Genomic DNA, 22,682 nt, shown 5'->3' on the forward strand with positions numbered 1-22,682 from the left:
AGGTTCTCCCGCAGCTACTTTAGCTGTGCCTGCCTCTCTCCTGCCAGGGGGAGCTGCGGGGAAGTCCCCATGGCTGCCCTACCCAGCCCCAGCCTCCCGGCACTTTAAAAAAAAAGTCCACACTCACCGACTGCAGCACTCACCCGAAGCCCAGCAGCACTCAGGCCCAGCCACCCCAGCTCCCAGACAGTGCATAGCACCTTGCCGAGATGCACTGCACCTGTGCCATGAGGCAGCTGCCACGTGGGTGCCATGTGGGTGGCGATCCCTGCTGCCCCACGCTGCATGGGGGGGAGCACCCAGAGGCCCTGATCGCTGCTGCTGCAGCCAGTAAGTGTGGAGCTTTTTTTTTCTCTCTTTCTTTTTTAAAGTGTCAGGAGGCTAGGGCTGGGCAGGGCAGCCATCACGACTTTTCCTGCAGCTCCCCTCACCCAGGGAGAGGCAGGCACAGCTGGAGGAGCCACGAGAGAACCTGCAGCTGCCCAGCTGTGCCTGCCTCTCCCTGGCCGATCCGAATCACTGAATCTCTCTGAATCAGCGCTGAGACTTTCAAAGCCGATTCGGCCAAATCAAATGGGGACAGTGATTCGAATCAGTCCTCTGAATCGGCTGAATCCAAATCGAATACTTCCCTATTCACACAGGCCTATCCTCCAGAATCTCAGGATGCATAGCTCCCAACACCACCCCATGGCACTCAGAGCAGGGATATAGACCTGGCGTCCTGGCTCATAGCCATGCCCCTGTTCATCAGTGCCCCTGCTCATCAGCCCTCTAGTGGGAAATTAGTGCTATGCAGGCAAGAAAAAATATTAAACCTTAATGTGCAGCTGTTTATAGAACACTGTAACTTCAACACTACTTAACATTGCACAGATTTAATATGGTCTAAGTACAACGTGTAACTCTGCCCTAAGTATTCTATAATCAGAAGAAGCATTAGATTTGTAGGGATGTTAGCTTTGAGCCTAAGAAGCGAGTCTCTTCCACCCACCAACCATACTGCATATCTTGTACTAACTTCATCTCCTAGATCCCCTCCCTAACCCCCCATAGACTGTTGCCTCAGCCAATTACCATGGTGGCTCACCCCTAAAGCCAGCTCTATATTTCATCTAAGGCAACTATGAATGCATTTTGTCTGTTAAACATAGCAAATCTCAAGTAACACTTTCAGTGGGATCCTATATCCTAGAAATGTCTCAAGCCATTAGTTAAAACTTAGAACTTTCAAATGTAGAAAATATCTTAAAAGTTTGTGTTTGGCTTGAAAATACATTTAAAGAGTTGCTCTTTTGTTTTTGTTTCCAAGTATGGTTGAAAGTCACATGATTAAATTCCACCAAAGTATCCATTCTAAAGACAAAATTCCAACACACACACACTCAAGAATGCACTCTTATCCACTAATAAGATTGGGGGAACCATTCTAATACACACGGAAAGTATTCGAGCAGGTTATTGTCTGTGATCCTATTTCACCAAATCATGACATGTTAGTCTGAAATCATGCAGAAGGTATGGCAGGGTAGGACCTTAGAGGAGTGCATCTGATAATCTAGTTTGTTGCCTACAAAAGCTCATACCTCTTCTCTGAACCAGCTGCTTTCTAAGGTGGCACTCTACCTTACTTTCACAATAATGAACACAGTGAAAAATCACTCATTTCAAAAGAGAAAGTTTTAAAATACACTTACTGAAATGGTGTAAATAGAAATGATAATGTGGATTCCTTTTTCTGAGTCATTTTAACCTGTAAACAATACGAAAACATAACAAAAGCTGTAACTAGAAATAGAATTAAGTGTGTAACCTGAAATAACAAATGTTTGAACAGACTGCTGGGGTGTTGTTTGTTTAAGAAGATGAAATTTCAAATCCACTGGTAATAAAATTGGGTATTCTTGAGAGCACATAGTTCAAGCTGTGTGTGGCTCCTCACACAGCTGACATACCTGTCCTTACAAGATCATGCAGCTCAGAGACAGACAAAATAAAAGCTCTCCACTCCCACTTCCCAAGATGTTCTCACAACAGTATTTCCACAGTACACAGGATGATAAATAAATGTATCAGTGGTAATGCCAACAGACAAGAACTAACACACAGTTGTAAAGATGTTGGAAATGGTGATCTTGGATCTATTAACTTGGACACAAACAGAAGTGGGAGGCACTGATGTAGTCAGTCACTTTGCCCGATAGTACTTTGACCCAAGCTCTTCACCAGTTTGACCTGATGCTTAATGGTTCATGCAGAGCAGCAAGGAAATTTATAGTACATTGCTCCCAAGATCCAGCAGCTTGAGAATCTGCTGCACAGCTCCCCTCATCCATCCAAAACAACTTTTCCCTAGGTAGCAGAAGTAGTGGCCAGATCTGTCCATCACAGAAAATATAAAGATACACTTAGTATCTATGCACTGTTGGACAACATTTACTTCTTCAAGAGAAACCAAGAGAGCCTGCTCACATATATAACTCTCTCTCCCCCTACAAAGAACTTTGGAAGTAAACAAGCCAGGAAAAAAATGGAGTACAATAAAAATATAGGTCAAATACATTAAAATAATTGCTCTGGCTCTTAATTAAAGCAAAACAGAACAAAACATACAACTTATATAAAAACCTATTAAAAGAAGATAAACCTAACTGAAAAAAAGCTGAGGAAAACCATCAATATTAAATGAAAAAAAACAGTCAAGGCATTCATCTGGCCATCAAGAGACCTGGATCCAATTCCCAGTTCTACCACAGATTTCTTGTGCAATATTAAGCAAGGGAGGCTGTTTGTGAAACAGTTCTCCATGTGCAAAATGGATGTCCTCGCATGTTGGTTTAATCGAGAATGAACTTTGGGTGGAAAGGATGGTCTTTTGTTATGTTCTTGAACAATATTTAACATAATGGACCTGTATGAATAGCCCTAATATAAATCATTGCAATCAGATGAAGCAAAATGAAAGAAACAGATTAAACCATTTGTGCTAAATTATTTGAGCTGCTTAATTAGTGGAAAAAGGTATACTATTTGCATAAAACTAGTTCAGTGGCTCTGAATGTAGTATGTGCCAACCCACATTCATACAGAACAGATTATCTATACATAATTATCACTTCTTGGTGTTTGGCCTAAGATCAAGCATAACAAGGGGCATCTGAACTGCCAGACCTCAGGGTTTGGGACTTGCAAGTAGGATGCCTTACAGGATATGGGGAATATCTGGACTCCCAAGCCCATGGGTCTGGGAAGCAGGATACTAGCCCAGTTGTCGTTTTATGGCCCACGTATTTTTGTAGACATGGTTATTAAGCTTTGCTCAGCTGAATTTGGAACTGAATAGGCACTTGGTTTCAGTAAAAAAAAAAGTTATTTATATATGTCACATATTTAGGGCCAAATTCTACCCTCACAAGCAAACATTATTAATTGACTCCAGTGTGAGCAACATGCACTTGCAATAGCTGGAGCCAGAGAAATTAAATCCCCTAGTCCAATACAATGTAAAACTAATCCCTACATTTCAACATTCACATTTAGGTCAGAAAGGAATCTATTCTTTAAAAAAAAGGAGGTTTTCATCAATTTAAAGTAGCATATTTTCAATCACACATAAATCTACTTGTGTGTGCAAGATTGAACAAATAGCTGACAACATGCAAGTGCTATTTCCCTCTGCTCGGTATTACAAGCTGCCATCATAAAAATGTAACCTGAAATGTATACACTGTGCTATAAAACAGTTTAAGTAGAATGGCATGAATATTTTTAGTTTCAAAAGCCATGTAAGATGAAGAACCTGTCCACCTTAATATTGTTTACTTACCTTAAACTGCTCAAGAATCTGAACAGCATTTGTAAAAATGCTCTCAGCTTTAAAATGAACACTGTTGTTCAAGTATTCCAGAGGCAGAATTCCCTGCAAATATAAATTATTAAAAATTAACTAGATTCATGTCTGTTCACATAATCACAACCAAGATCAAGAAGACAGTGAAGTTAGTTATACTGACTGAACAGCAATCTATTGTTAAAGCTACAAATACTTTTCCTTTCACAATTTCTTTGCATCAGAACTAATTAGGGTAATAAATAGAGCACAGGATTTTTCCCAACTCTCACTGAAAAACTGGTAATATTCTCTAGTATGCAATTCAAGTACAATAAATTATTAATTGAGAAGCTAAAGGCCATTTTAGCCAAAATATCATCCTTTATCTTTTTTAAAAATCCTGTTACCACTTGAGCCAAACAGCTTTCATCAACTTCCATGAAGCAGAACTGTGTCCAGAAGGTCTGACCCATGCTTTCCATACTAGTGTGACATCAAAGGTATCTTACCATCCTTGTGCCCAATTTCTCCATTTGAAAAATAATGAAATGGTGATCTTTGAATAATGTTAACTGAATTCTCTTGAGACACAAAAAAAATCTTACTTCCAACTACTGGAGCGTAACTTGTTTTTTACTATAAAGGGTCCATTTTTAAATGCTATAGGTTTTCATTTAATGTTCTCGTTTCTCCCCAGCACACACATACATTCATTTTCTTGTAAATCTGCACAATCTGTACCTCGTTCTCCAGCTACACCTGTTTCCATATTAAGAAACAGGTCCCAGGTCAAGAGCTATTCCATCCTGTTGCACTGAGGCAGGCTAGCAGGAAGCAGGCTGTAATTCTTGACTTTGCATACTTCCAGCCTCAGCCCAGCACAGACTACAATGGCCTATAAAATGTTCTAACCTACTTCAGCTGTCAACCATCCTTCAAGATAATCCAGCAAAACCTCTCCTGGCCTCAGCCCACCAACAACTGAAGGGACCAATTGTTATAATTTAAAATACCACACTACATTGTATAATAAAACAATTCTCCCTCCCCACAGCCTTTTAGAGTAAAACTGCTTACCACAGAATTTAAAGGAAAGGGAACACCAATAAGAGAAGCCATCAACGGGGCTATATCAGCCTGTGGAAACAGAAATGTTCTCATTTTAGAACGCTTCAAGAAATCTAGAGAGTAGATACATGTATTTTAATTTTCATGAATCTCTATTTTAAAATGCAAGTGCTAGATCTGTCAGAATTTCAGAGCAGTGAAAAGCACTTCAAAGAAATATTTGTCAATTAAAATAAAATAACTTTACTGATTTTTTAATGGAATCAGTGTCGAGATACCAGAAGGAATTTTAATTCTTTAGTAAACCAATGTCAGTTTAATATATCTTAAAAATAATTCACTTTTTAATGCAAATTAACGCCTCTATACTTGTTCATGTAAATTAAATATCTCTTTCATCAATGTTGAAGAGAGAAGCTTATCTGCTGTTTTCATTATTCTAAGCAATACAGCAACCATCCAGTGCATGAAACCAATTCAAGTGTCATCCATCCACTGACTAACTTTTACTTATTTAGAGCCACGTTCTTTTTGAGATTTGTCGCATTTAATTAGCCATTTACTTGACGAGTGATTCCTTTAAGTGGCAGCAGGGCTTCTAATGAAACAAGATACTATTCATCATGAGAAAAGGTACAAACAATGGTTAATAATTCCATAATTTCTCTCTCTCGGTGCCTAGTGGCAGCAACACCAAAGCAAGCCCATCTGGCCTGGTACACCCTGTACAAGTTACCCATCACTAAGAGAACAGGTGACCTCCAGGGTTGGTTGCTGCCTGGGTTCTGGCCATAGGGACTTTCATCCACTACTTAGACACAGTGGCACTGACATACTACTATTTCTGCAAGGTGGAAGAAACTCTTTCCCATGCCTTTCTGGACTGCCCCTGGCTGCAGCTGCTTTTTGCTGCCCTCAGCATGCTGATATTGGACTTCTGCAAGATTGTGGACATCTTTTCAATCCCGTACCAAGTGGCCAAAGGGAACATGATCTGTCTGGCCAATTTTCTGTTGGACCAGCCAAGACAGCAACTGAAAAGCCACAGAAACTGTCTTACAGGGGCCAGCTCTGATGATGCCTTCTGACTCTTCTGATTCTTGGTCCAGGTGTGTCATGACTGTTTTTGACATTTCAAATTGCAACAAAATATGGACCAGTTTGTGTCACATTGAGCCACTAAGATGGAAGACAGATAGCTGGTCCTACCTACATGTGTAACCTCACGAAGGGCATGGGGGAAGCAGTTTCAATCTCTTGTGCCATGATGGGGTTTTTGATGTTGTTTCATGCTTGGCCCCTGGGAGAGGAACATATCTTTGCACTTTCACTATTTGATTTTATTATTTGTATAATATCCTTTTTAAAAAGTTTTTAAAAAGTCTCTCTCTCTGATTTGAATTTGGACACTTCACTTTGCGACAAAATGTGGACCACCAGTCAGTACCACATTGGGCCAAAGGGGCCCCCTGCAAGGTGGAAGACAGGCAGGTGGTCCTAAATCTATAACCCCATGAAGGATGTTCGCAGGGAGGGTGTTTCAATCTCTGCCAATATGGGCATTTTGTTCCTGATGAATCTTTCATGCTTGAGCCCTTTTTGCAGGGGGAGGCACACACACTTTTGCACTTTCAACTTTGTTTAAAATGTTTTAGATATTTATAACAACTGTTTGAAAAAATTTAAAACAGCACACTCTCTCTGTAATTTTCTTAGTTACACATTTCTGTAAATCTGAAATAACCCCACTGATATCAACAGAATTATTCTGGTTTCACTCTAGTATCAATAGAGAATCTGAGCCATTATCTCTAAAAGGTAGAAAGACTCACAGCCGCATTTATGGAATCCTTCCAAGTAATTCCCAGCACAGAACACAGTGAGACTGAAGACTCCAAACTCCTCAGCCCCTCTTGTCTTCTCTAGCTGAGCTAGGTGGGCAGACAGCAGTGTCTGCTAACTCAGCTGAGGGCCTGATCTATCTAGCAGCACCTTTGGAGAGAGCTGAGGGCCCACCTGGCCTTGAGTAGAGGGAATGAGCAGTTTGGTCCCAGCAGGACAGGGCCTTCAGCTGACCTAACCAGTACGTCTGGCTGTCCACCCAGCTCTGCTCGAGAAGAAAAGTGGGGGCGGGCAACTTGGCACAGCCAGCAGTGTCAGATCCTGCTGGAGCCAAACTGCTTAGACCCAGCAGGCACTGCTGACTCCTCACCCAGCTTGAAAAGGGGGTAGGCAGTACAGCTTCAGTAGGATTGGGCTGTCTACTCCCCACATTCCTCTTTTAAAACACTAACCTCAATATCCAGCAACTGATTTTGGGGAAAAAAATATGGGTCATATTTAAGTAAATACAGTTATCTGACAGCTTTGGAAGATCACCCTGCACAAATGGCTAATTCAGTTATGTACCAAAAAGTATTCTTCAGATGCTCATGACCTGCAGCAACCACCTCCTGTCTCTTTTCAGTAACCCAGTGCCCAGGAGGCAGGCAAGGAAGGAGGGAAAGGAGTCAGTTCCAAGAGACCATGTCAGCTGTGAAGTGGCAGGGGAGGGCTATAAATGCGTCCCTTAAAATCTGTAGGAAGGAGTCCCATTCTGAAACTACCATTTGCTATGCAAATTCTTATAGCGTTCATAAAAGGATTCTCCCCTGCAGATGTTAAGGTAAACAGGACAGGAAATTTAAGCGATATCTAACAAGCTACAAGTATTATGGTATTTATGTACACTGCCAGTTGTTTGAAAGCTCACCACTGCTGTCAGTAGAGGCACTGTGTATTACACCATGATCTTTCCACAGTAGTATGTGACAAGGTCATTAAGGATTGTCCCAGTACACATAAATAAAAAGAAAAAAGTTACATGAAGTCTTCGTATCAACTGAATTTTGCTTACAGAACCAATTTTTCCCAAGATGCACATAGTTTGTATGCAGCAGTTAAAATCCTTCCGCCAATAGAATTTAAGGGACAATTCTAGAAAAGTTACTTTACTGTGATCACCCACTCCTTCAAATTGTTTTATAAGCCTTGTGAGATTACATTTTAAAAGGAAATTTAAGTTTTGAGGTGGAATAATTTCTCACCTGGTTGACATCCACTCTCTTCCTGTTCTCCAGTTTCCATTCTAAAAGAAATGGAACACATAAAATTAGCTGATAAAGAGACTTTGAAGAAATAACTCCTTTGATATTTAGTGAGTTTGTCTGCACTCAATAAAGTATAAAAGGAGACCCAAGGAAGGTCACAGACCAAACTGAAAAGGCAGAAGTGTCTCCTTCATCCACAAGGAAGTTACTAGTTGTATCTGTGATTGAAGTCTTTTGATCCTACAACCTTAAGCAACATAACAGATGGATCACCTGCAGAGCCAAATGAATGATACAAGCAGATTTAAACAGTGTCCATCTTTCTTTTGTCTGCTTTGAAAGGGTTATCTCAATATTCCCTAAAGAAACACAGCACATACTCACTGAAAGGTAAATCTAATCACTACTATGTATGTCAGGCTTGAAATAAAAGCCCACAGTGAGAGGGAGGGTGGGAGGAAAGAGCAGAGCACTATGAGATGCTGAGAGAACACAAGACATGCCCCCCACTATGTCACTACAATGCAATGGCCACACATAATATGGATGCTTCCACATTTCTGTAGCACTACAGGAGATGTGCATATCTGTCCCCTCATATTTAGTAATGCTACAAGGATGTCTGCACCATGACAAATGTCATATCTTATTATGGCCAGAGTATGCATGTGCCCAAGTAACTTCTGGTAGCTTTGTTACAGTGGGTCACAATGTACCCTAGGAGTTACCAGCTCAAGACAACTCATTTAACAGTTCAAGACAACTTAAAACACATCTGTACAAAATCAAATTTATTCACTATCAGCCAATTAAGCTGCTGACTTTCAAGCAAAAAAGCTCTTTTACCTATCCCAAAACAAACACTCATCACCTTTTTAGAAAGAGATGCACTTGAAAGAGCGTTCCTGAGTCATCTGGCTGATAATTTTTTCTCCCTTCAAGGAAATCTCTTTCCTAATTTGAGTTTGTTCCCTGTTCACAACATCACTCCTATTGCAACAAGCAGCTTTTCCATTTTTTTCACAAGCCTGCCCATTATTAAAAGTAGAGGAAAAGTTAGGGGAAATAAAGGTTAAAAGCAATCGTTGACTGCCACCAGCATTTTATGTACCACATGTTGGAACTCACCCAGAGCAGATCTTAGCTGCGAGTGTTTTAAATGCAAACAGCAGTTTACCTACACTACAGCACCGAATTGCTTTTTCATAATTGGTTTGTCTTCCTCCCATCACCCCCCAGTTGCAGAGTTCTTTCTCTATAGATAAGATTCAAATACCAATACCCCAGGTAATTTCTCCATCTCCGCAGATGTCTTCCATTTGACATCAGCAGATACCACACAGAGATCAAAGGCAGGATTCTGTCTCAAACTCGCTCATTAATTCATAACTGAGCTTGTGCCAATATAAACTGAATTTCATTCAATATTCATCCATATTTCTGTAATGGGACAGAATAACTGTTTCTTCCTACAAGTGTTTCCCCCCTAAGAAAACCATTACAGAGAATATAAATTACTAGGTTGGCCACATCTGTGCAGTTCCTGGAGGCTGCTCTTTTAGAGACTTATGAAGCATTGCTTCAGTACCCCCAGAGAAGGTACTGTAAGAAGCCAAACTAGGCTAGAATAGAGTGCAGTTGTGAAGATGGAGGTACCTCCACTATTTTCCAGAAAAACAGACACTTTCCTCATCTTACCACTGATCTACAGCTAAAATGCATATGTTTTCTGTAAGTGTCTAATGCTGTTAGGGAGGGACAGAATCCAACTAGATTTAGAAAAATTACAGAAGTGAGCAAATGAGAATAGGATGGAATTCAATGCAGACAAGTACAAGTTGCTGCACCTAGGGAGAAGGAACCAGCAACACGCCTATAGGTTGGGAAACACCCTTCTTGTCAACATGGTGGCAGAAAGGGATCTTGGAGTCATTGTTGACTCCAGGATGAACATGAGCTGCCAATGCCAGGAAGCGGTCAGTAAGGCTAACTGCACCTTGTCGTGCACCTACACATGCATCACAAGCAGGTCCAAGGAGGTGATTCTTCCCCCTCTATGCGGCATTGGTCAGGCTACAGTTGGAGTACTGTGTCCAGTTTTGGGTGCCACACTTCAAGAGGGATGTGGCTAGCACTGAGAGGGTTCATGGGAGGGCCACTTGCATGGTCAAGGGGAAGCGGGGCAGGCCCTACGAAGAGAGGCTAAAGGGCCTGAACCTATTCAGCCTCTACAAGAGAAGGATGAGAGGAGATCTGGTGGCTGTTTACAAACTCACCAGGGGGGACAAGTGAGAACTGGGGGAGGCTCTGTTCCCCCAGGCATCACCCAGGGTTACTAGGAATAGCAGCCACAAATTGTTAGAGAAAAGGTTCAGGCTGGACATCAGAAGACATTACTTTACACTTAGGGCTGCCAGGCTCTGGAATGGGCTCCCAAGTGAGGTGGTGCTCCCTCCTACCTTGGGGGTCTTCAAGAGGAGGCTGGACAGATATTTGGCTGGGGTGATATGACCATGGCACCCATTCCTGCCCGGGTCTAACCCTAAGCACTTTGAAACTAGCTGTTTTCTTGCTGCTGGGCAGGACAAACACTCTTACCCTTTTATCCAAGGTTCTTATCAAGATCTGCTGAACAGTGAGACAAGGAAGGAAAACAATAACTAATACCAATAACAGAAGAGCAAAGGAAGTTTAAAAATCACCCAATCCAAAAGGGAACTGTTCATATTAACCTCTGAATGCACAAAGCAAAGAAGGAGTATCAGCTCTGTGTATAGACAACGATTTTGTTTGTATGCACAGGATAAGACTTAAAATTGGTGGGTTGCCTTTCCCTGTAAAGTTACACATTACACTTAGACCATCTGAAGGGCACTTAAAACACAAGCGTCTGCACATTAAAGCTTGTGAACTTGTGTTAAGTGCCCTCTGAGAGTCTCAAAGTTATGTCACTTCACAAGTTCAGGTGAGAGTTAACTCTGGGCGATGCTACCTAGCTCATGTTAAGATAACTTCGGTCTATTCCACAGAGATAAAATGAGCAATGTGCAGTCCTCCAGCATCCCAGGATACATTGCTCCCAGCCCCCACTCCAACCCAAAGCAGGGACAGAGTCCAAGTGTCCTGGCTCATAGCCATGCCCCTGCTCACCCGTCCTCTAGTAGCAAGTCAGAGTTGTGCAGGCAAGAAACGGTATTATCCCTTGATGTACAACTGTTCACAGCAAATTCTAACTTGAACACCACCTAACATTCCACAAATTTAGGAGAATCTAAGTGTAACTTCATCCCTTGGAAGTTACTCTGAAAGTAGCTTCTGGAATCTAGGCTTCCCCTTCTTCAGAAAGACAAACCATGATACAGCTGTGAAGATGGCCTGACGGATAAAGCTATTACATTGCACAGCAGATGTAGGTATGTCATCAGGATTCTGCCTGAAATGGTAGCATGGATCAGCCATCAGGGAGGCAAAACACAGGTGAAGTAACTGATAAGGAAAATTCTGTCATCTCAGAACAAGCAGCATACCACTGAAACCATATGAGAAGCATACTAATTGCTTTACACCAAACTGAACAAGTTAACTCTGTTGCAACTGCTGCCTGGGGTAGAATCCATCCTTGATGGGGGTAAAAGCTGAAAGGGGGAGTTGGAGACCTAAAACAAACAAAAATCCCTTACATACCTGGAACTGAGAACAAGACTGTCTGTATTACAAATTGTGGTACCTCCTATAGCCCAACCTTCTTAAGGCACTGTAAGTAATGCTGCAGCCCAGCCAGGACAGGGATGTGAATGAGCTTGCTCACAGCCCCAGTCCTACACTGTCTTACAACCACAGCCCAACCAGGATAGACCTAGTCTGGTCCCAGGCTTGCTCACAGCCCAGTCCCTGAGGGAGCAGGCAAGCTGCACTCCCCAAAGCTACACTCAGTCACTATGTACCCTGCTCTCTCTCTCCCTCCTCCACACCAAACCACAGTGAGAGGGAGCATGGGGAGAAAGAGCAGAGCACTGAGAGATGCTGAGGGAGCAAAAGACATGCCCCCCGCCATGTCACTACAATGCAATGACCACACATGATATGGGCGCTTCCACCATTTCTGCAGCACTACAGGGGGTGTGCATATCTGTCCCCTCATATTTTGTAATGCTGCAAGATGTTTGTAGCATGACAAATGTAATATCTGTTCATGGCCAGAGTGCGCACGTGACCAAGTAACTTCTGGCGGTTTCATTATGGTGGGTCACAGTGTACCCTAAAAGCTACCAGCCGTTAGACAGACTACAGCAGCAAGTCCTCCCAGCAGACTTGCCATGCCCATTTTCTGAGGCAGGAAGAGTCTAAAACCTGGGAAGGATGCTCAGGATTCTTTCCAGAATGTTTTTAACTTTTGCAAAAGATCCTAAAAAACATGTTTTATCTAGAACATGAAAACCTCATTCCTGTGGAGAACCGGGCTCACTACAATGAAATCAATAGCAAAGCTTCCCACTACAGCTACACACACCACCAATTATTTCTTTTTCGTGCTGGTGAATGCAAAGCACGTAAATCTAGTTTTACGCTTGTTAAACTTACAAGGTTTTCTACTATATGTGAGCCTGGAAAAATGTGAGGGTTACATACTATCCTTTTATTATGTTTTGCTTTATATGTGCTCTTTGAAAGATGTGGGTTTTAAAGGTAATTGGTAATTTACATACCTTTCAAAAAATTATCCTCAAAGGCTTGAGATGCGACGCTCTGGGGATAATTCAATCCAGCTCCCCAAGCAATCAATGGTGTTAAAGTCTCTGAGGGATGGCCAGCCCCATGAGATCCTACAGATTGTGTCAAACCAGAAGCAGAATTAACTTTATAAGCAAGGCAGTGATTCCAAAAGCCAGGTTTATGGAAACTTTTCGTACTTCAGACAGCCCGACTCTAGCTCCATATTTTACTAGAATCCCTCTTCCGATAATTGCAATACAGATATTTCTGGAATATGTTAAGATTGTTTAGTGAAAAGTCCGCTGCTCTTTCCCTTTGAAATCTAGGTCACCACTGTTGTACCTCTACTCATCAATATCAAAGACCAAACTCTGTGAAGCTCATGTCTCTTATGCTAGAACACAACTACCGTCAAAGCAGTGTTAAAATATACTACTTTTTTGCCTTGATATGATACTCATATGGAAATTAATTTCCGTAGGGAAGAAAGTAGAGTTTTATCAATCTGTAAACGACTATATAGCTAAGCTTTTTAATATGTAACATGATATTATACCTTTGCATAATTGGATTTTGCATAATTGGCAGTGTGTTAAAATATTCTGGCAAGCAACTACACTATCAAGTAGGAAATTTGAACTGATCAAAAGATAAGACGTTAACAGTTTTTCACATGATAACTATGTAAAGGTTTAATTTAACCCTTATGAAAAACTAGTCACTGATAATTAAAGGCTTGACTTGTGTCCTAGCATTTGTAGGGGTTAAGCTAGGCCCCTGACCTGTCTTTAATTAGCTACTTTGAATCATTTTTAAGCTCTTTGAAAAAGATAGGTATCTATTTACATATCCCCCACCCCCAGCTAACTAGCTCATTCACAAAGGGAGCGAGAATAGTCTGTTCTCTGCCTCTCCCAGGCAACTGCTGAGCTGGACTTCTGCTTCTCCCTGGATACCCAATGCCTACTTCAGGTGTTAAGGCTAATTAGGTCCTCAGCAGCCCCTTACTTCTTTCCTAGCTATGGTAGAGTAATACAAAGGCATTGTGATTCATGCATTACATGAAGATAACACCAAGCAATTAGCATAGACTGGTGGCTGCAGAGCCTTAGTGAGAATAGTATTTACAACCTGGTCATAAAATCGGATGTTAGCCAATAACGAAAGCAGACTGCACAGATTTAACAACTCTCACCCCAATCTGTCATTCCATGATCAGAAGTTACAATAAAGGCAGTTTTCCCATCATTTCCATAAAAATCCTCAAGAAGAGATACGATTTCTTTTATGCCGTCATCTACTTTTCTGATATTATCTTTATATTCCCTGTGAACAATAGAGAAAAATATACCACTTGAGTTCAGGTGACCTTTGAATTGCAGATTACACAGTGAGATGCACATGCTAGAACAGCCTTGTGTTTAAGGCAGACTTCTTGACTAGGGCCAATGCTAGGGATTCAAGCTATCAAAGAATCTGAGGTTCAAATTTCTCTTCCTCTATACACAAAACTTTGAGGTCCCTAGCAACCCTGCTTTCCAATGATCCTATGAATTTTGGTTCCTCTTCCAAAGGTCATGCTATCATTACATCTCACCTTTTCCACAGAGATTTGCATCTTCCAGGATCAAAACAGTCTCTGTCTAGCAAGAAAAACAAGCTTTGGTTGGTAATACCTTTTGTTGGATAAGCTTTTGGGCACAAAATGCCCTTCCTCAGGTCTGGGAAAGAAGCAGATACAGCCTAAGCTAAATACCAAGTAGAATAATTCCTTTATTCAACTCCATTATGTCAATGAAATCATCTCTTAAAGGAAAAGGACAGTAAACCTTGGAGCATGGAGAAGTAGTTTTGGATCAAATAAGAGTAGTTAAATAGATAAACCTTCTAATTGTGTAAAAGAATATGATTATTTCTAAAGGAAGAGGAATGTTATTTCCAGGAGAATACAGAGTGGTGGAAAGTTAATTGCAGAGTGGGGGAAAGTTAATTGTTATGAGCAGTAATTGATTTTCCACGGGGTTCTTGGTTTATTGCAACAACATTCCTACTGATAGACTTTGTAAAAATTTTAAAACCTTATCTGTTTCCTTTTCCTCCCTTTACAAATATAGCACAGTGTTACCTTTGGACAATGCTAGGGCTGTACATGCACAGATTTTCAAATGAATTGCAGATTACACAGTGAGATATACATGGTAGAACAGCCTTGTGTTTAAGGCAGACTTCTTGACTAGGGCCAGTGCTATAAGTTGTAGGGATTCAAGCTATCAAAGAATCTGAGGTTCAAATTTCTCTTCCTTTATACACAAAACTAGTGGGGAAAAAGATGAGTTGACTTGCTGTAGTGCAGGTCTGGAGGCTCCTAGAACTCCAGAATCTCAAGTGGATTCCTGTACTGTTAAGTCTAAGGTTAAACCTGCCTTTGACAAAAGAGTCTAACTCAATCATCTGCAGTAATGAGGCAAATTAAAGGTGAAGTACAATGCTTTAAAGGATTTTTTAAGAACTTTTTTAGCACCTAATCTAAAACCCAGCAATCGGTAGACTTAAGTAAAAAAAAAATTGTAAAATTTTTTAGAAGTTACTATTAACCTACGAATAAAAGGTTCCCTTGATGGAGAGCTTGTCTTAAGAGTTTCATGACCCATAAATATTGTGGGTTCCAAACAGCTTTGTGGCAGGACAAGACAGGGCTGTAAGTTAATTTTTCAGAGAAGGGGGAAAATCAGTAACTGTCTTCCTACTAAGCATTTTCTTATGGTTATGAAGCAGATCTTTAAATCATGGGTTGGCAACTTAAGGCCCAGGGGCCAGATCCAGCTTACAAAGAAGCTGGGTCTGGCCCAACCTAGAGCAAAATGGGGGGAAATTGAGATGCACGCAGCTGTGCCAAGCCACCCATCCCCTCCACAGCACCTTCTTCTGCAACCCTCCCTACTTCCCTCTTGTACTTGAGCTTACCCTCACTGCAGAGGGGCTGGGTATCTGCAGCAAGGGTAAGTGCAGACAGCTTGAGCTTTGGAAAGGGATGAAAGGGTGGGGGGCAAGGGGAGGGAGAAGGAAGAGATTTGCACCCCCACAGTAGGGGGTGTGGTTGCAAGCTCAGGACAAAAAGTTGCCTATCACTGTTTTAAGTAATAGAGATGGCTACTGAATGTCTTGGAGAACTCCAAAGCACATGCGTGTCATGTTCCTAAGGTTTGCACTAATAGGTGGTGGTAAAGGAAATACAGAACAACTAAACTTGGGAGTGAAGTGGAGAAAAGATTTTCAAATGATGTTTCAAAATGCACCTGTAATGAGTTTGTTTCTTAAATTTCCATTTTGTTAAGCTGTCCAAAATAAAGATTTGTCACTCATCTACAATAAAAGCTGCAATTTTGGCCTTGTTATTCCTTAATTTCCTGTTTGCTGTGTAATTAAGACAGACTCTCAATTTTACCCCTTTGGGAATATACAGGTTGCAGGTAGACAGTATTCCTAATATTCTAGTATTTTTCTATAGTTAAGTTTATTACTCTTCTTGATGATTAGAATTAAGGGGTCTGCTAAAATTACCTATGGGCAAACTATTATAGCTAGATGCATCTTACTAAAATTTGACATTGAGGCTCTAAACTGGTAAAATCCCAAGAAATTCAGCAGGTAAGTTGTCATGGCAACCTAAACCCTTACACAGCCTCAAAATCTGCAAAGCTCAGATGTGCCATGAGAAATATTGTTTAAAAAAATGTGAATTAGGGCAAAAAGTTATGCATGTTAAAAACAAATAAGGATTAATTTAGCGTATGAAAAAGTACCTTGAGTTTGGCCGATGAGCATGTCCATTTGTATCTATTCCTAACAAATGAAGGAAGAGAATTACTTTTTCCTCATTTACGTTAGAAAACATGGTTTGATTACTTCTGGCAGCATAGAAGAAGTTCTATATGGAAAAAAAAAAACAAAAGATTATTTTTAGCACCATGGGGATGGGGGGAAAAAAGATATACATCTTTTAAAATGCAGCTTTTATTAATACATTAATACCACATTAGAATTTGGCAGAAAAGGGGGAGAAACTTACTTTATCCTTAGAGAAGGCTAATAAAAACATTCTGGTAAAATCATCACTCCTGGGTCTTAGCTATTGCAAAATAGGTACAACTCTAAGTTAAGCTTTTTGGTCCCTGCAGGCAGCAACAGCCAACCTTTTCCTTCTTTCTCCTCAGTGATGGGTAGACACTGCCTATGAATTTAACTTCTGCCTGTAACCTTCCACTGTTACTTGATTTAAAATGGAAAACGAATACAAGAAACTGATAGCTAAGAATATGTCGATAAAACTCTAGGCAGCACTGTGCAGAGCTGCCCCGTTGTGGCTCTCTATGGATAGAAACAGACATCACCTGACATCACATATATGCCACCATAACGATTGTTATAGTGGCAAAAATGCTGAGCATCTAGACATTCCTACCTTTTGTCATGCCACTTCAGTGGTGCAACAAAGCACTAATAAGTGTTGCTACTTTCCTGCAGCCAACATCTATTTGGTCTGTAGCAAGAGAACGTGGGCAGCCTGGAGCACTCTCCCACCAACCTGGGCAGCTGCTCCAAGGGCTTGAGGGGCCTCACTCTGGACACCCCAGGTGGGATTGGTGCCATAAGCCCCCAGGGCACCTGCCAGGGTTTCTCTGCTTACAGAAACACCTGGGTCACACATCTTTGTACGCAGGGAAAGACCACATGGGTCCCAAAACTCAGGGAATTCTGGGTGCTCTGTGCCAGTACCCACAGGACCCTGGGCCTACATGCTGGGACCCAGACTGACCTGTGCCTCATGCAGGGGCATATGAGCATGGGTCCTGGCAGGAGTGCAGAACCTGGGTAATCTCTAGCGCCGTGCGCCTCCCTGCAGGGACCCACACTTACTCATGTCTCTGTATGAAGCATAAGTCAGCACAGGTCCTGGTACAGTGTCAGGGACTACCCCACTCCCACTCCCCATCCCCACACTGACTCATGCTTCACATGTAACCATGGGTCAGAGTGGACCCCTACATGGAGGCATGGGGTGCTGGGGGGTTACCTAGCTCTCCTGCCACCCTGTGCCAGGATGCATGCTGACCTGTGCCTCCGCATGAAGCACAAACCAACATGGGTCCTGACAACGAGGCATGGGAGCCAGGGAAGTTCTAGGGACCCACGTTTCCATGCCAGTTAAAGTGCATCAGTTGTAAACAAAAATATTTTTCAAGGCTTAACCATCCTGAATGCCATCTTATAAAAGGAACGCAAAGCCCTGTGGTTCTCTCCAGCTAGATACATTCCCATGCCATTTCAAAAGTCCCTTCTGCTTACACATAATTAAACTTTTGATACAGTAAATTTTAGCTGATAGTTAAAGTCTGATGGAGACAGACATAGTAAGAAACACCAGTTTTCCTAACAGTTGTAGGCTCCCAAGAGTAGTGATTAATATAAGCACTGATTACTGCATATACAATTCATATTAAGGCTTTGCTAGAGCATTGACCAAAGCAGACTTTACCAAAGACCTCACGCTTACCAGGCACTTGGACTGGAAGGTGCCTGTGAGGTTAGGCTTTACAAATGCCTGACAGAGTTGACTGATAAAGTTCATTACTGGGTTTTCTCAAATACAACACCCACCTCCCCCCTCTGCAGAATGGGATGTGTATATTAAGCAGGGAAGCTAATCTTCTGACTGTCTGATTCCTGCTCCACAGTGCAGCAACACTGGCATTATTATTCAGGCAGCTGAGGGAGTCAATTGACTTAATGCGGGGGTTGTCGACCAGGGGTATTTGAGAAGGCCCTACGTGCAGTCCTTCGACAAATGTGTTAGTGAGGTGCTGCTTTGTACATAATAAATATGGCTGAAGATTTGCCACTGAATTAAGCCTACAGTCATTATTTTTATAAGTCAAGTCTCCAAGGGAATATATGAAGCAGCACAGACAACCCCCTGAGAGGGCACTGCTACATGGAGAATTACATTGAACAACAGAACGGAAGACAACAGTTATCAAGAACTTTCTTTCCATTTCTTTCTGCACATTAGCCATCATTCAACTGATACAGTCAATTTAATAATGTGGAAAAAGGTAGAGAAGAGTCATTCAAATCTGGACAAGTGTTAAAAATTGTATCTCACCACCAGTAAAAAAAAGCTACAGGTCTACACTGGCCGTGTCTACATGAGATGCTGCCTATGCAATTGTTACTGTGCAGTCAGTATACACAAGTATGAAATGACTGTACAGTAACTGGAGTTACTGCTCAGTAGCATCACCGAAAGGCTTTCAGGTGATGCTGACTGCGCAGTAGTGTGACGTTACACTTCATGTCACACAGTGGTACTGCACAGTATTAACGAGCTACTGCACAGGCAGCATCTTGCGTAGACGTGGCCACTGCATAGGAAAATATCTTCTAGAAATCAACAAAAATGGAAATTCTAATTTCAAGAGACAATCCTAATCAGAGTAAGAGGCCTTTATGATAAAACCATAGTTAAAGCTGCGTGTTCACATACACACAGAAGGGGAAGCATTTTGACCTGTGTATTAATGGATGCACAAACAGCAACAGGAATGCTGGCATATTTTTAAAACTGGGGACAAAGTACACCCAGTTATTCGTAGATTAATAGTAACTTCTAAAAAATTTTACAATTTTTTTTTACTTAAGTCTACCGATTGCTGGGTTTTAGATTAGGTGCTAAAAAAGTTCTTAAAAAATCCTTTAAAGCATTGTACTTCACCTTTAATTTGCCTCATTACTGCAGATGATTGAGTTAGACTCTTTTGTCAAAGGCAGGTTTAACCTTAGACTTAACAGTACAGGAATCCACTTGAGATTCTGGAGTTCTAGGAGCCTCCAGACCTGCACTACAGCAAGTCAACTCATCTTTTTCCCCACTAGTTTTGTGTATAAAGGAAGAGAAATTTGAACCTCAGATTCTTTGATAGCTTGAATCCCTACAACTTATAGCACTGGCCCTAGTCAAGAAGTTTGCCTTAAACACAAGGCTGTTCTACCATGTATATCTCACTGTGTAATCTGCAATTCATTTGAAAATCTGTGCATGTACAGCCCTAGCATTGTCCAAAGGTAACACTGTGCTATATTTGTAAAGGGAGGAAAAGGAAACAGATAAGGTTTTAAAATTTTTACAAAGTCTATCAGTAGGAATGTTGTTGCAATAAACCAAGAACCCCGTGGAAAATCAATTACTGCTCATAACAATTAACTTTCCCCCACTCTGCAATTAACTTTCCACCACTCTGTATTCTCCTAGAAATAACATTCCTCTTCCTTTAGAAATAATCATATTCTTTTACACAATTAGAAGGTTTATCTATTTAACTACTCTTATTTGATCCAAAACTACTTCTCCATGCTCCAAGGTTTACTGTCCTTTTCCTTTAAGAGATGATTTCATTGACATAATGGAGTTGAATAAAGGAATTATTCTACTTGGTATTTAGCTTAAGCTGTATCTGCTTCTTTCCCAGACCTGAGGAAGGGCATTTTGTGCCCAAAAGCTTATCCAACAAAAGGTATTACCAACCAAAGCTTGTTTTTCTTGCTAGACAGAGACTGTTTTGATCCTGGAAGATGCAAATCTCTGTGGAAAAGGTGAGATGTAATGATAGCATGACCTTTGGAAGAGGAACCAAAATTCATAGGATCATTGGAAAGCAGGGTTGCTAGGGATCTCAAACAGTCATCTAGTTCAGTCCCCTGCACAAGACAAGATTATCCCTGACTAAATCATCCCAGCCAAGTGTTTCTCTAACTTACTCTTGAAAACTTATAAAGGATGGAGATTCCACATCTTCTGTTCCACTGTTTGGCCACCCTCACAGTTGGAATGTTCCTCCCAATTTCAAACCTAAATTTCCCCTGCTGGGGCTTAAGGCCATTTCTCCTAGTTCTGTCCCCTACAGACAAAGAAAAGCCCATCTGCATCCTCTCCAATATCACCCTTCAGGTAGCTGAAGTACATTATATGGTAGGAACAGAAGGGGGATGAGGGGAGGGGGGAAATTGAGACAAGAAACAAGTGAATTAAGCTAGTCACCTATGTGTGTATATAGTTGTTAGTTAAAGAGACTGAACTGAACCTAACTGTCCTGTATTGTACTAAGTGAAGATATTACAAATATTACAAGCAGACTATACTTGTAATCATTATGCCTTGTGCTAGGTGACCTTAACTGATATCTTTTACATATGGCTCACTGCAGCTAGTTTTGCACGCTTGTGCAAGGAGACAGAGAGCATAAGCAACCATCTCTCATGATGACCACCTCCATACACAAACTTGAGTCAGTTTTTTTCACACAGTTGGATAAACCTGCATGAATCCTTGTGCAGGCAGACATCCAGTTAAACATTAGCTATGGCAATTTTTGGAGGCAAACAGTTTTATAAGTGCAAACTCATCTGAAACACGAGTCAATTTTATATCAGTTCAAGAGCATCCATACAAAGTTGCATCCATACAATTAAGTCAACCAGTCATTTTATAACCATCACGCTTTCCATTAAAGTAAAGCAACAGCCAGGTTAGATCAGATCAGGGAGACCAACACCAGTGTTTGTACTCAGACTACATATCTACGTCATAATTTACCTTGTCAGACAAAGGCATGCTCAGAATGTATTGGACGGCAACAAAAATCAAGGCTGTATACTTTTAGTTACTCTCATCCCTGTCCCACCATACTCTTTCTGGTGCGGAAGAAGCAGGAGTGGCCTTACAGCGTCTTGAAAGCTGCTGTATGCACCGCGGAGTAATACTACGCCTAGGTCCCAAGGCAGGTAGACAGTAAGAGACATTCTTGGCCTACTCAATAAATTCAAAATTATACTACATAAGATGCTGACAGAATTCGAAGCAACATTTCAAGTTTGAATCCTCATTAGCTGTGTTTTCTCACCAATGCAGCAGAGGCACTTATTTGAATTACACTGACAAAAGAAGCTCACATTCAGCAAGTCTGACTTGCCTTCCTAGAAGCACTCATTCATTTGTAACAGAAGGGTTGATTAATGGAATGGCTGTTTTACACTAGTTAATTGCATATCTAACTTTCATGCTGTCAGCAAGTTAAATTGACAGGAATGTAGGAGGAAGTGTTTTTTCCCAGAGCAACAGTATACATATAATAATGAACCATTTGTTCTGGTAAAGTAACATCACCAAAAGTATGTCTCTACCATTATCATTGGCACATACTTGTGTTACATGTCTTGAATTGAATTTAAATTCATCTGTTTCCTGAGACCAGTGCAGCTCCAAATGTCTGTAGGCTTGAACAGGTGTTTGAGCATAGCATGATCTGACAAAATACAAGTATACTTGAAGGTATGAAGTTTGCCCTGTAATACTCACACTCATGATACATAACTACATTACATGTCCAGAAAGAGAGAGAGACTGGAAGTTCTGGGTGAGGGGGAATAACATTTTTACTGAGTTTGGAAGCAAACTTCTTATGTGAAAGAAGCTGTTAAATGAAATGAATGTGAAATACCTCCACATCATTCCTTGGAATAAAGCCTCACATAATTTGCCATCAAGAAAACAGCAATGAAGATCTTGCAGGACTTTCCCAAATTATACACAAAAATTGCTGGCTCCCCCACACCACAATGCTTTCATGAATAAAATCTGATTATTAAGTATGTTAAGTATGGTGACTGCAGATATGTTGCCATCTCAGTAAGAGTTCTTAGAAACAGTCACACTGCTGTTAAACATGCCTTATTTCAGGATTCATACCTAGGTTAAAATACTTTGTTAAAGGAGCACAAGGCAAGCCTTATAGAAAAGAATAGCAGGTGTCTGAAAACATTATTAGGGTCCGATTGACAAGTACTTCAGACAAGTGATGGCAGTTAGTAAGGACATATATAAATTCTGGCTCATATTACATGAATTCTTGGTCTTCAATACAAAG

The 22,682-nt window shown here is 41.1% G+C and overlaps 1 protein-coding gene across 2 annotated transcripts in view; it reads right to left on the reverse strand.

The window, feature by feature from the left end:
* PIGN (phosphatidylinositol glycan anchor biosynthesis class N) overlaps positions 1 to 22,682 on the reverse strand; it is a 224,123-nt gene that overhangs the window by 130,311 nt on the left and 71,130 nt on the right. For both annotated transcript variants that reach the window (XR_002098336.1, XM_019521634.1), the window contains exons 6-12: positions 16,506 to 16,630; positions 13,898 to 14,028; positions 12,696 to 12,812; positions 7,987 to 8,027; positions 4,910 to 4,969; positions 3,827 to 3,919; positions 1,698 to 1,753 (exon numbers count right to left, since the gene is read on the reverse strand). Coding sequence is in view for 1 of the 2 variants with exons in the window: in XM_019521634.1 (XP_019377179.1) it covers positions 1,698 to 1,753; positions 3,827 to 3,919; positions 4,910 to 4,969; positions 7,987 to 8,027; positions 12,696 to 12,812; positions 13,898 to 14,028; positions 16,506 to 16,630 (623 nt within the window). In the remaining variant the exon portion in view is untranslated. The remainder of the gene's footprint in view (positions 1 to 1,697; positions 1,754 to 3,826; positions 3,920 to 4,909; positions 4,970 to 7,986; positions 8,028 to 12,695; positions 12,813 to 13,897; positions 14,029 to 16,505; positions 16,631 to 22,682) is intronic.

This window comes from Gavialis gangeticus, unplaced genomic scaffold (genome assembly GCF_001723915.1).
Source record: "Gavialis gangeticus isolate Ggan-Ray unplaced genomic scaffold, GavGan_comp1, whole genome shotgun sequence".
NCBI lineage: Eukaryota > Metazoa > Chordata > Crocodylia > Gavialidae > Gavialis > Gavialis gangeticus.